At 56.9% G+C, this 13,697-nt stretch overlaps 1 protein-coding gene across 1 annotated transcript; it reads left to right on the plus strand.

Annotated features, from left to right (window-relative positions):
- Positions 1-1,837: 1,837 nt before the first annotated feature.
- TEX36 (testis expressed 36) lies at positions 1,838-7,235 on the plus strand (the record flags this gene model as incomplete). Its single annotated transcript, XM_084904367.1, has 4 exons — positions 1,838-1,888; positions 5,053-5,184; positions 6,007-6,087; positions 6,707-7,235. The coding sequence occupies 4 exons, from the start codon at positions 1,838-1,840 to the stop codon at positions 7,100-7,102; spliced, it is 660 nt and encodes a 219-aa protein (XP_084760493.1). The 3' UTR covers positions 7,103-7,235.
- Positions 7,236-13,697: the final 6,462 nt, after the last annotated feature.

Raw genomic sequence — 13,697 nt, forward strand, 5'->3', positions numbered from 1 at the left:
AAGCCTGTCTTCACTCACTGGCTCACCGCAGCGCATCTGTGCTCCAAACACACAGCACAAACTTAGTTCTAAGTGTTCGGCAGTGACAGGCTGAAGGCAGTGTGTGCGCAGGCATGTGTGTGTGTGTGCACGCGCACTCTCGTGCTCGCATGCGTGTCCAACATGTTGCATGCGTTTTAGATAATCCCGCATCTCCCCCTCTAAAAGGAAGCAGGAAATACAACTGCAGACTTTGAAATTTAATCTTTCACAGGACGTGTCTTTAGCCCTAACACATCAAAAGGAAGCTTTAAAAAGATTATATTTAAAAAGTAATGGTGAAGCCAGCGAGGGGCCTTTAGCTTAAACGTTGTAAGGACGGCGGCGTCTGAACACGGAGCACGGCATTTCCACTGACCGTCAGACCGGAGCAGCAGCGGCGCCTCCGTCCGAGACGCCGCTGCGTGCGCGGGCCCCGCCGCTGACTCGCCGTTCCTAACCGGGCACCACGGGGCCACTGAGAGTGCGGCTTGCTCTTCATGAAGCCCTGGTCTCGGTGGTTGCCTTCTCGCCGTGTGAAGCGGTGCCGGGCCTCGTGAGGGCTCGGTAAACTTGCCGAGTAAGCCCCGCCGTGTGCTCAGTGCTGCCTCGCACTCTCCCGTGGGTCGTTCCCAACCTCTGAGCTGCGCGCAGACCGGCCGGCGTGTTCGGAGGCCGGACGGGCCTGACCTCCGGAGTCCTCAGCCCCAGGGATGGATGGACCCCAGGCCCCGGGCACTCCGAGGGCTCCGAGCGCCCTGAGATTTGTTTTCGGAACGACGGGCCGCCAAGTTCAGCCCCGTAACCCAACCCTCTGAAAACAAGCACAGCCATCACGAGCGGCCTGCCCCAGCCTGGGCCCGGGAAACCCTAGCCGAAGGCAAACAGAACCCCATGTTCCCTGCCGGGCCCCCGCCCTCGGCTTGGCTTGTCTTGGATCCTTTGTCGGAACTTTACACGAGCCTTCCGAAGCGGGGGAGGCGGGCCCACCTCACCCGGGGATCGTAAGCCGTGTGGACAGGACGTGAGAGCGAGGACCGAGGAGACGCCGGAAAACACTGCGGTTCTGACGGGCCCCCCGCTCCAGGGAGGCGGCACCGGGTCCAGGCCGGAGAAGGCCAGCGCTCGGAGCAGCCGTGGCCGCGGGGGGAGGCCAGGGGGCCTTGGGGAGGCCTGGGCCCTGGAGCCGCCCCTGGACCTAGGGCCCCGTCCACTGGCCGCCAGCCCTTGCTTTCTGACTAAATGCCAGAGGCTGTCGCGGGAAGGAAACGGAGACTTGTGGCAGCACTCGGTGTGGCACAGCCCCGGGCCCTTCTAAGTCCCCGACGCACCTCCTGTGGCCTCGGCGCACCGTCCGGTGAGCGAGCGGCGAGTGCCTCCGGGCAGTGCGTCCGAGCTGGGACTCGGAGGGGCCGAGGCAGGGGCCGCCCCGATGCGGACGAGGCCACCCGAAGCCCAGACCCACTTTACTTCTCTGACAGCTCGGAGGCAGATCGTTCCTATGGGAAAGCTCAGCTCACACGTCGTTGATTCAGGGACAATAAACACCCGCCACGATCCCGAGACGGGCCTGCACGAATCTGATACCTATGTCTGCGGGCTCCTCCGACCCGGGGCGGCAGCGGCCGGGGCCGGGGGCAGGAACTCTCGGGGGCCTTAGAAGACCCACACCCTCCTCCATTGTGACGGGCGGGCTTGCCTCTATGACAGCGTGGGCCTGGGCGGCTGAGGGGCCCGGGAGCGGCTCCAGCTGCGGAGAGCTCAGGAGGCGATGGGGAGATGAGGGAGCCCGCCTCGGCCCCCTCGGTTCCGGCAGGACATGGCCAAAGGGAGACGCTTCAACCCGCCCTTGGACAAGGACGGACGATGGGTGAGAACCGGTGCCCCGGCTCAGGGCTCTCAGGCCTCGTGGGCGTGGTCACAGACCCGCGTCCCGGTCCCACCTCTGCTCCTTCCCGCGGCATGACGTGGTGACTCACTCACCGGCCTCAGCTTCTCCACCTGTGAAACGGGAGCCGCAGCACCTGCGCCTAACACGCCGTGTGCTGCTGTCTCTGCTGCTGGACATACGCTTCGCGGGCGCCGGACCCGGGCTTTATTCGCTGGCTGCATCCCGAGTGCCGAGGGGGGGGGTCTGTGCACGGGAGGGCCTCAGAGACATCTGTCTGGGGGTCACCGTGACACTGGGGACCGCTGATCCCATTCCCTGGCCCCAGTCCGGTCCCTGAGCCCTGCCCCCTGGGCTGTGAACTGGGAAGAGGCCAGCAGCGCACCATTTCCCCGTCTCGGCCATCAGTAAACGTCACCTTTTCAGCTTCACGCCCTTCCTCAGACCTCTCTCTCTCTCTCTCTCTCTCTCTCTCTCTCTCTCTCTCTCTCTCTCTCTCTCTCCTCTCTCTCATCACTGACAGAGCCCGGTGGGCTTGTCACTCTCCTGCCATCCCCCAGAAGTGTACCCCACACCTCTGCGCGCAGTGCTAGCCTCAGCAGCACCCACACACACACACACACACACACACACACACACGTGTTCAGACGCCCCTGCTTCATGTCAGAAAGACCTGCCCCAGGAACACGGGAACTAGTGTGATATGTTTGTGGGGTTCCTCCGACACTGGGGGACACTCATCCGTGACGAAGAGAAGAAATGCACGTTTCCCGGACTAAGCAGCGCCCCCTCTTCCTGAGGCCTGCAGGGCCCGGTGGGGTGTGCTGCCTGGGCGTTATGGAAGGCGGGGACGGTGTCTTAGCCAATAGGATTTGTGTTTCTCAAGGAAAAGTAAACCCAGAAGCGGGTGGTGGAGGGCTGGCACCTGCTCCGGGCATCGCTGAGGCCCCGGCTGTGTCGGGCCTCCTGTTCTGACATCTGTGTGTGAGGCTGAGGGACTCGGTGTGCAATGAGGGGAAGGTCAAAGGGCAGCAGACAGAGGTGCGTGTCTGCCCCTCCTCCGAGGTGATGCTGCCCCTGCACAGCCTCCAGAGGGCCCAGTGCATGATGGCTAAGGCTTGTGTGGCCGCTTCATTGATGCCCATTCCTGCTCTCACGGGAGAGACACATCCACCATGAGAGAGAATCACGGATCGGCCGCCTCCTGCACGTCCCACGCCGGAAACCAGCCCGCCACCCAGCCTGTGCCCTGACCGGGAATCGAACCCTGACCTCCTGGTCGATGTTCAACCCCTGAGCCCCGCTGGCCAGGATGGGGAGGACCTCTTAACCAGCCTCTCTGCCACCCCAACCGGGCCAGGCTTCTGTCACCACGGAGGAGGCGAGAGTGAGCGTCAGCTCCTGTGGCAGCCCCAGGAGTGTGCCAGCCCCTCTCCGCCGGACGGCGGCTCCTGAGCCAGGCCGCTCTGAGCTTTGGGGGGCCTCTCCCGCCAGCACCGAGGGGCATGGGGGTCTGCTGGCCCTGAGTTTCCACAGTGACTGCAGACGATTTGGGAAAATGTTCTTGGCTTCGGGCGGCGGCCCGCGGGGCAGGACAGTGATGGCCAGGCGGGACGTGGCCTCAGTGTCGCCGTTGGCCTCGCTGGGGGCAGGCTGGCCGCGGCCGGTAGGACAGGCCGCCCTCCCGGCTGCCTTCCTGTTTGGTATTTCAGTCCTTGCGAGGCTGGATGCAGCAACCATTTCACCGCCGCCGAGCTGAAAGGCGCCATTTCACGCTTTCCCCAGCGAACAGAAGGGTTTATTCACAGCTGTCAGGGGGGAGCCATTAAGTACATATTTTAAAAGAGTGAAATTAAAGTGCTAGAGCCATTTCTTACAGCGATTTAGCCCACAGACCTGCGGAATGCAGATGAGCTCACAGGCTGCCCCGTGGGCGGGGGAGGATCATTCCCGAAGGCAGGGCACCCCTGGGGGAGCGGCCGTGGTGGGGACGGGGGGGGGGGGGCGGGTGGCCCTGTCCCCTCACCCCAACTCAGGACACCTCGGAGAGGCCGGCCACGTCAGGAGCTCCCTGTGGGCTGCTGTGTCCGGTGCCCCTCCCGCCTTTCACACTTCCTCCTCTGCCACCTGCCTCCCCACCTGGGCCCTGCCCTCCTCGGCCCCGGGGTCTGAGGTCCACTCCTACCCACAGGAGGCTGGTGGCTCCCTCCAGGAACATGGGCGGGGTCTTGTTCCCAAGCACAGGGGCCCCCGAGCAGAGCGGTCTCACTTTACACGTGTGTGTGAGTGTGTGTATGTGTGTCTGTGTGTGGTGTGTGTGTGTGAGTGTGTGTCTGTGTCTGTGTCTCTGTGTGTGTGTTTCTGTGTGTGTGTGTGTGTGTGAGTGTGTGTGTGTGTGTCTCTGTGTGTGAGTGTGTGTGTGTGTCTGTGTGTGTGTGTGTGTCTGTGAGTGTGTGTGTGTATGTGTGTGTGTGTCTGTGTATCTCTGTGTGTGTGTGTGTGCGTGTGTCTTGGAGTTGAAGGGCTCACCCCGCAGGGCCACACCCTGGCACCCCGCCGGCCGCAGGACTGCTCCCCGGCTCCAGGACAGCGGGGCGCCCCGAAACTGGAAACAGCCGGCAGCGATGGCCTTGGGCCACAACAATATTTTCTGTCTTGGGAAGGACTCCTCAAAACCACCCATTCCCCTCGCATGCCAGAGGCACCCAGATTGCATTTTAATCACCTCACGGAGGAAGCCTGCTGCCTGGCTCAGGCGTGCCGAGGTGCCTGGTTTTATTTTATTTTATTTTATTTTATTTTATTTTATTTTATTTTATTTTATTTTATTTTATTTTATTTTGTTTTGTTTTGTTTTATTTTGTTTTATTTTATTTTATTTTATTTTATTTTTTATTATTTTAAAATGTTTTTAGAGAGAGGAGGGAGAGGGAGAGATAGAAACACCCATGATGAGAGAGAATCATGAATCGCTGCCTCCTGCACGCCCCCTATTGGGGATCCAGCCCACAACCCGGGCCTGTGCCCTGACCGGAATCGAACCCTGACCTCCTGGTTCAGCGGTCAATGCTCAGCCCTGAGCCGCCGCCGCCGCCGCCGCCGCCGGCAGAGGTGCGGGTGTTAACCGAGGCCGTGCTGTCCCCTAGTTCCCACACATCGGAGTGACGCAGAAGACCCCGGAGTCCATCACCAGCGAGACGCTCAAGGAGCCCCAGAACCCGCGCTTCGCCCGGCAGATCGAAGAGAGGCTGCCGCCCATCTACCGGGCCCGGGAGAAGGTGCGTGCGGCGCTGGCCACGGCCCCCCGGAGGACCCCCCTCCGCCTGGACTCCCCAATGCTGGCCCCATCCCACCTGGGCGCCCCCGCTCCTCTCTAGAAGGAGCCGCTCCCTCCCGGCCCAGACGCTCAGGGGGTCTGTGCACCTTTGGTTCCTGCTCCCCCTTCATTAACACGTGCCCTGCCTCCTGGCCAGTCCCCGGCAGCTTCTGGCGTGGGGTGCCTCCAGGAGCAGCCGGTGTTGATGGCACCCCTGGCGGGCCCACCTGCCCCAGGCCCAGAGGCTCCGAGCTGCTTTCCCCTCTCGGGTCCACAGTGAGCCGTAACCGTTCCTTCTCCCTCATGGAAGGGGCTTGGGAGGGAGGTCTGATCATTAGCAACCAGGGCTGAGTTTCCAGGCCACGAACAGAGGAGCACGCCTCTGAGCTCACCTTCCTGTGCTGGCTCCTTCCCCGGTGGTGGATCATCCTTTCTTTAACAATGTCCTTTTATTGATGTCAGAGAGGAAGGCAGAGGGAGAGAGAGAGAAACATCCATGGTGAGAGGGAATCATGGATCAGCTGCCTCCTGCACACACACACACACCCCCCCAGACACACACACACACTGGGGATTGCGCCTGTAACCTGGGCCTGTGCCTGACCGGGAATTGAACTGCCACCTTGCGGTTCATAGATTGATGCTCAACCGCTGAGCCACGCCGCTGGGCAGGTGGCTGTGTCCTTACTCAGTGTGTCTGGCCTCCCAGCTGCCTGCGCCGCCATAGGCGTCCCGAGAGCAGGCGGGGCCTGACGTGGGTCTCTCTCCCTCCCTTGCCTTCCAGCAAGCGGCCCACAACAACTTCCCCTTCTCCGTGCACGACAACCGGCACAGCCTGCGGAGTTCCGGCCTCTACGCTGACTCCGTGAGCGCCCCCCGCCCCCCCAACCCCCGAGGGGCGGCGGCCTCGGGCCTCTGGCCCCCTGAGACGTGCTGAGCCAGGGCCTCGCCTCACAGGGGGAGCAGGCCATTTCCAAGGCCCGTGAGAAGCCACAGAAAACAAATGCACGGAACCCTCCAAGTCCCAGGCGGCCTCGCTCTCTGGGCCGCCGTTATTTCCTCCTTTTCTCCCTCCTTCCCTCCTCCCTTCCGTCCTCTCTTCCTTTTTGTGGATTCTTAAATTCTCAATATCTTTCATAGTTACAGTTTCAGCAAGTAATTTTTTTAAAAATATATTTTTATTGATGTCAGAGAGGAAGGGGAAGGGAGAGGGAGAGAAACATCCATGATGAGAGTGAATCACTGATTGGCTGCCTCCTGCACGCCCCCTACTGGGGATGAGCCTGCAACCTGGGCCCGTGCCCTGACCAGGAATCTAATGGTGACCTCCTGGTTCCTAGGTCGACGCTCCTCCCCTGCGCCCTGCCGGCCGGACTGCCATGTTGTACGCTTACACGTAGGCTGTCCCCCACGGGTTGTACCGCAGACCTCAGAGCTTTGTGACTGTGCACATTTGTCTCCTCATCCTCTCGGTTCCTCCCCAGGCCCTGGGACGGAGGAAGGTCGCCCCGGAGAAAAGGCAACACGTTTCGAAGAATTTCAACCTCTGGGCCTGCGACTACGTGCCGTCGTACTTCGACGGCTTCTCCAACAACCAGATCTCGTACGTGTGCCCAGAGGCGGCGGTGGTGGTGCCGCCGTTCCGGCGCTTCCCGCGGCAGTACGACAAGGTGTGGGCCACCTGGCGGTTCCTCCCCGAGGGGAGCTACGCCGAGGTCCTGAAGAAGAAGCCGAAAGTCCGCTTCGCCACCGACAAAAAGGCCACCTCGCCCCTGGAGCTCTTGTGCCCTCGGGGGAGCCTGGGTGAGTTCCGGGAGGCGGGCATGGCCGTGGGCATCCCGTCCGGCACGGCCAGTGAGCGTAAGGCTTGCCAAGGCTAGAGGCTGTGGGTGCCGAATGCCCAGGGCACGGAGGCCAGTCTCTGCCGCAGAGAGAGAGCCGGTTCTGTGGCCACACCCCACCCGTAAGATATATATTTTTTATTTTTAATTAGGTTGAAAAGCATTCAAGCCTTACCCAATAAAAATATGTGAAGATATACACATTTTTAAATGAATGTGTTATAACTAAATTGAATGCATTTCAAAAAGGCCACACTCACCTTCAGGGGCGTGTTAACAGCTGTATAATTGAGATATGGTTATATTTTCGCTTTGAAACGTCGGACCCTGCAGAAAAAGTAGGCGCTCCCCTTGGTTTTGACACATCGCCAATCCTTGTCCCGCCCTCGTGAGCTAACCGCTCTTTTTCATTCTGTGCCTTTGCCATCTCAGGTGGACGTGGAAAATGACGTAAAATGTAAACATAAGCGGTGTCACAGCACATGGCACTCTACAACTTCCTTTCGATGTGGAACTATGTATCTTGGGGTTTTCATGGTGCCCGTGTAAGCAGATAGCTTTGCTTCTTATTTTTTAAAAAATATTTTTTATTGATTTCAGAGAGGGAGAGGGAGAGAGAGAGAAATATCAATGCTGAGAATCATTGATCGGCTGCCTCCCGACTGGGGATTGAGCCCACCCCCCTGGCATGTGCCCTGACCAGAATCGAACCATCACCTCCTGGTTCATAGGTCAACAGTCAACCACTGAGCCACGCCGGCTAGGCCAGTGGTCAGCAAACCGAGCCTTGAGAGCCACATGCGGCTCTTTGGCTCCTTGAGGGTGGCTCTTCCACAAAATACCACGACCTGAGCGAGTCTATTTTGAGGGAGTGGTGTTAGAAGAAGTTTAAAAAATTTGGCTTTCAAAAGAAATTTCAATTGTTGTCCTGTTGATGTTTGGCTCTGTTGACTAAGTGGTTTGCAGGCCACTGGGCTAGGCCAATGTGCCATACTTTTTTAAAATTATCTTCTTGTTAATGAGAGTTTGAATTGTTTCTGATTTTTGGCTGCCAGACCCAACACTACAGGACCCCACTGCGAATGCTCTTTTGGACAATGAAGGAGAGATAAGGATGACCAAAGAGTGGCACTTGTTATTTTTGTCTTCATTTCTGTGGTTATGAGTGAAGCTGAGCATCTTCCTGCTGGTGGCCATTCAGAGTTCCCTCCGGAAAACGGTCACCATCACTCTCTACCCCGAGTGTCTTGTTTATATTTGGATATTTCCCCGACAGAGGAATTTTAGACGCTTGTCACGTGAGTCCGTTGGCCATTTCACAGGAATTTCCCTGAATTTGAGGTGGATTAGGGGAGAGTTGACATCTCTGTGCCCCGGTGCAGTTCTCCATTAATTTAAATTTATTTTGTGTTCTTCCGTAAATGTCCAGGATTTTCTTCACATGCCTCTGACGTGTTTCTTTTATCTGCTTGTCCCTGCCTATTTTGAACGTTTCTGGCAATTTTGAATGTTATTTTTTTACGTGACAGCTTTAGTTTGGTTTCTCCTGATGTGTAAGAAAGATGCTGATTTCTGTATGTACACCTTGTATTTTTAACCTGCTAACCTAATAAACACGCGGTGTATTAAAAATAAAGCTCTCGTGCGTTTTCAGTGGGTTCTCTCGGGTGTTCTGTGTGGATGGTTCTCTTTGGCAGAAGTGAGAGTTCCCACCCTCTCTCTCTGGTCCGCACCCTCACACACAGGGCGGCGTGGCTGAGCCCCGCCGTGGTCAGTCCCCCGAGCCTCCCGCACAGGAGTGGGTCCTCCAGGTGCTGCCTGCCATTCCCGTTTCTCCCCCGGTGTCCTCGCCGTCCGCACCTGCTGAGCCTCTGTGCCTCCCCTTCTCTGCCCCAAACCCACCTTCTCCAACAGGACTGACCCGCACTCCACTTCCTGGAGATGAAACCTTAAATCTACCAAGTTACCGGCACGTGAAGGAGAGCCGTGTGGGTGGGGGAGGGGGATCGTGACCGTTTTTAAAAACACAAATTAGACAACCTGCCCTTAAAGCCAGTCTTTTTTCACTTAATTGTTTCTGACATAAAAAATAAACCGCACCGATCGATCACTCTCCAGTTTTCAGTCCAGTGAACCGAGAACAGAAGGCCACAGCACATTCACGGGGAGAGGGGGAGGGGGGTAAGTCTTGGGGGTTCCGGGGCTGACACCCCAAACACAATACCCCCTCACAAAGGAAAGTCCTCGATAACCAGGCCTGGTCAGCGGCCTGCTGCTGCTGCGGGTCTCAGTCTTGCTGTGTTGCTTTGATCAGAGGACCAAACAGTCAGATAAACAAGCCGCTCGCTAATCAACCCCATCAGGGTTTATAGATTTCTCCTGTGTTAACGGATTGGACCTGGGCTGGTGCCATCCTGGCAATGGCTCAGGCACTGAAAGCTGGGCTGATGGCGCAGAAATAACACTTCTGAGCGGTGCGCCCAGGATCATTCTAGAACAATAGCCTCAGCTCCTGACTGTGCCGATGATGAGCAAGCGCATAACCATCAAAGGCACGTAGACACGACCTTTAAAATGCAGAGGGATGGCTTCTTGTGTATAACCCACTCTCCTTTTAAACTATTTTTATTGATCTCAGAGAGGAAGGGAGAGATTGAAACATTCATGATGTGAGAGAGTCATTGATTAGCTGCTTCCTGCACACCCGGGCCTGAGCCCTGACTGGGAATCGAACCGTGACCTCCTGGTTCATAGGTCGGTGCTCAACAGGCCGGGCTGTACCCCACTTTAAACGCTGGAGAAGCACCCTCAGCTGGCCTGTTTGACATTCATGACTCATTTTCAGGACTGCCTCTCTGTTTGGCACATTGTGTGGGGGTCTTTGGCCACAGCCACCTCCGTTCTGGTGGCCCCCGGACTCAGGTGTGGCCCCCAGACTCAGGTGTGACCCCTGGATTGAGGTGTGGCGGCCGGATTCAGGTGCGGCGTGTTTCTCCTTCCACGACTGATACCACAGCCCTTCCAGGAGCCACATCCCCTCTGCAGGTCAGAGGTCACTGCAACTCCAAAGTCCAGGACGCCTCTCCTGGCCCGCGGGCAGGGAGCAAGGACCCCGCCCAGCCCAACCATCGCTCTAACCCACAGAATTGGCACCACGGTGACGACTGCTGGGGGAGGGGGTGCAAGGGGGAGCAGCCAGGCTCATCCTCGGTCTTAGTGCGTGAGGCCTAGACTTCAGACGACAATACCCAGCGTCCTTTGCAACCGCCAGAACGGCTGGGCAAGAATGCCGCTCAAGTGACAATACTCTGAAAGGTCATCATTATCGTTTTATTAAGCTGTGATCGGGGAGATAAATGTCACCCAGACGTGTTTAATATTGGAAACAGATTATATTGCAGAACAATTATGAACGCGTGTTTCTTGCGTACATTGAGAGTTGGGTGTGTGTGTGTCAGGTTAGAAGCTGAGTGATGCTCTGTCTGCTGGAGTAGGGGTTGGGTTTAATTGCTTCTCTCCTCAAGGAAAAGGAGAGCAGCAAACTCCTTCCTGAAGCACGGAGTGTGTTCTGATCTCGCGCGGACATGAGCAGCTGTTTTGATTTCATGTATTCACTTCCTGAACGTGTGGTGAGAGGCGACGTGGAGAATTAACAGCGTCAGGGTGAGGGGTTCTGGGTGCACTCAGCCGGGGAACGGGGCCAGCTGGCTCCCCACCTTCTCGCTGGGAGCGTGAAGTCGGGGTGTTGGCTCTGGGAAAAGGGAGGCGGCGTCCAGCCCCTGCTCAGTCGGTAGCAGCGAGGCTGGGGCGCAGCAGAGGCAGCGGTGGGGGGACAGTGTGTGGTGGGGCTGCAGCCGGGCGGGCTCCAGGCAGCTGGGGGCACCGGGAACCCTCCCCGGTCAGCTGGGCCCGAGGCTCAGCTCCGGGTAGGGGGAAGTGGGGTGAGAGCGTGATGGAGGAACAGGGTCAGCAGAAGGATTTTTTCCCCTTAGAACAACGAATTTATCACCTTGTGGTTCTGGGGGTCACAGTCCTAAACTGGGTGTCCGTGGTCAGGATCAAAGTGTGGGCGGCTGGTTCCTGGTTACGGGAAGCCCTGGCCTTCACCCTGGCCCCCTGCCGGCAGTGCCGTTTCTCCCTCCTCCTCGGAGTACCCCCCCCCCCCCCCCCGGCCCCCCAATTAGCAGCCCTCAGCCGCCAGGACGGTCAGGATCCACATCATCACCTTCCCAGGATGCAACAGGGCTCCCCGTTCTTCTTGACCTTCACGGCGTGTGTTCCGTCTGCCTCTCCCCAACCACCTAGTGCCGTGGTCGGCGAACTCGTCAGTCCACAGAGCCAAATATCAACAATACGACTGAAGTTTCTTTGGAGAGCCACATTTTTTAAACTTAAACTTCTTCTAACGCCACATCTTCAACATAGACTTGCCCAGGCCGCGGTATTTTGTGGAAGAGCCGCACTCAAGGGGCCAAAGAGCCACAGTTTGCTGACCACAGACCTAGTGCATTAACGGATGAAGGAGGGGGTGTTTCAGCACTGCCCACCCCTCAAACCAGTGTGTGCAGACCTGGGCGTGTTTTAACCGTCCTGCTTTTTAACAAAAACTAGCCTCTCCCGTCCGGAGGCGGGATGATCATGTTGCTTTAGAAAGCACAGCAGGTGGGTGAGGCCAGGTATACAGAGATGACTGTTTGGCTGAGGTCACATTTGTGGGGAAAAACGCTGTAGCCCTGGCTGCTGTGGCTCATTTGTTTGGGTGTCATTCCATGCACCTAGAGATCAAGGGTTTGATTCCCAGTCAGGACACAGGCCCGGGTTGTGGGCTTGATCCCGAGTAGGGGGCGTGCTGGAGGCAATGATCAATGAGTCTCTCTGGTCATTAAGTTTCCCCAGCACTCCAGCTCTTCCTGCATCCCAGTATTATCTCCCTGCAGATCAGATGTTTCTACCTCTCTCTCCCTCTCCTTTTCTTCCTCTGGAGTCAATAAAATTATATATTTTTTTAAAAGTCAAGTGCGTAGTAAGCACCTTTCCTCAATTGACTGTACAAAGACCAGTTCATTGTTTCAAAAATTTAGACAAAATATGCCGAAACCGGTTTGGCTCAGTGGATAGAGCGTCGGCCTGTGGACTGAAAGGTCCCAGGTTCGATTCCGGTCAAGGGCATGTATCTTGTTTGCAGGCACATTCCCAGTAGGCAGTGTGCAAAAGGCAACTGATCGATGATTCTCTCTCATTGATGTTTCTAACTCTCTATCCCTCTCTCTTCCACTCTGTAAAAAAAAAATCAATAAAACATATATTTAAAAAAAAATTTAGACAAAATACACACCCGTGCAGGGTAATCTTTTTAACCCAAAGAAGTTCAAGGTGTCCAAGGCCCAGGAGCAGACTCGAACCTGAGCGGCCGCGGGTGAGCACTCAGCCCTGCCCCCCCACCCCCCCCCCACCCTCCAGGCCCCACGCCTGATTCCAGGCAGGCATTGGTGCTCTCCCAGCGCAGCCACACCACCGAGAACGGTGCCCATTTATGGAAAAGCCAACGACCGATACATAAAAAGTTTAATTTCCTGATTCCCCGAAGTCAATGGGGCTTAGAAAACACCAATCCCTCCCACAATGGACTCAAAAAGCCGTGGAGCAGCACCTCGTACGGAATTTCGTTCTCAGAGAAGAGTCAGGTGGCCGCTAGGGAGGAAAGAAGCCAGGTGCAGGCACACTGTGCTCACAGCGGACAGCCCTCCGCCCCAGGACCGGGCGCGCCCGCTGAGATCTGATCTTCGCACAGGGCGGATTGCTGAGGTCTTACCTCGTTTTCTAGGCCTGCTGCTGCCGCATTGGCTTTACAACAACAGAAGGAAACGCCGATCGGCAAAACAACCGTTAACTGTTTAACAGGCGCCTTTACTCAGAGCAGAGAGCTCCGTGCCCAGCTCCGGCGCCAGGAGAGTCAATGACGTCTCACAGGTGGGATTTCTCAGCTTTCTTCTTTTTAAAAAAGATTTTTTAGTTCAAAGCGAAAAGGAGAGGGAGAGAGAGAAAAACATCCATGATGAGAGAGAATCATTCATTGGCTGCTTCCTGCACGCCCCACACTGGGGATGGAGCCTGCAACTCAGGCCTGTGCCCTGACCGGGAATCGAACCCTGACCTCCTGGATCATAGGTCAAAGCTCAACCACTGAAGGCGTCTGGCCGGTGTGGCTCCGTGCTTGAGCATTGACCCATGAACCAGGAGGTCACGGTTCGATTCCTGGCCAGGGCACAGGCCTGGGTTTTGGGCTCGATCCCCAGTGTGGGGTGTGCAGGAGGCGGCCAACCCATGATTCTCTCTCATCATGGATGTTTCTATCTCTCCCTCTCCCTTCCTCTCTGAAATCAATTAAAAATATATATATATTTTAAAAATAAAATAAATAAAAATCATTGGAGGCTCCCCACCAATGGGTCAAGTTCAGTCTCCCTGCCATGACCCTTAACCCCTTGATGCCAACCTCCACCTGCAGCCAGGGCCGTGAGCTCCTGTCCTTTTCCCAGCATGTGGCGCTGGTGGGCACCGCTGGCCGTGGCTCACGCCTGGATGCTTTCCCGCACCCCCCCGGAGGGCAGGTCTGGGAAAACCCTATTCCTAA

Source organism: Pipistrellus hanaki (genome assembly GCF_964339955.1).
Source record: "Pipistrellus hanaki genome assembly, chromosome: 14".
Lineage (NCBI taxonomy): Eukaryota > Metazoa > Chordata > Mammalia > Chiroptera > Vespertilionidae > Pipistrellus > Pipistrellus hanaki.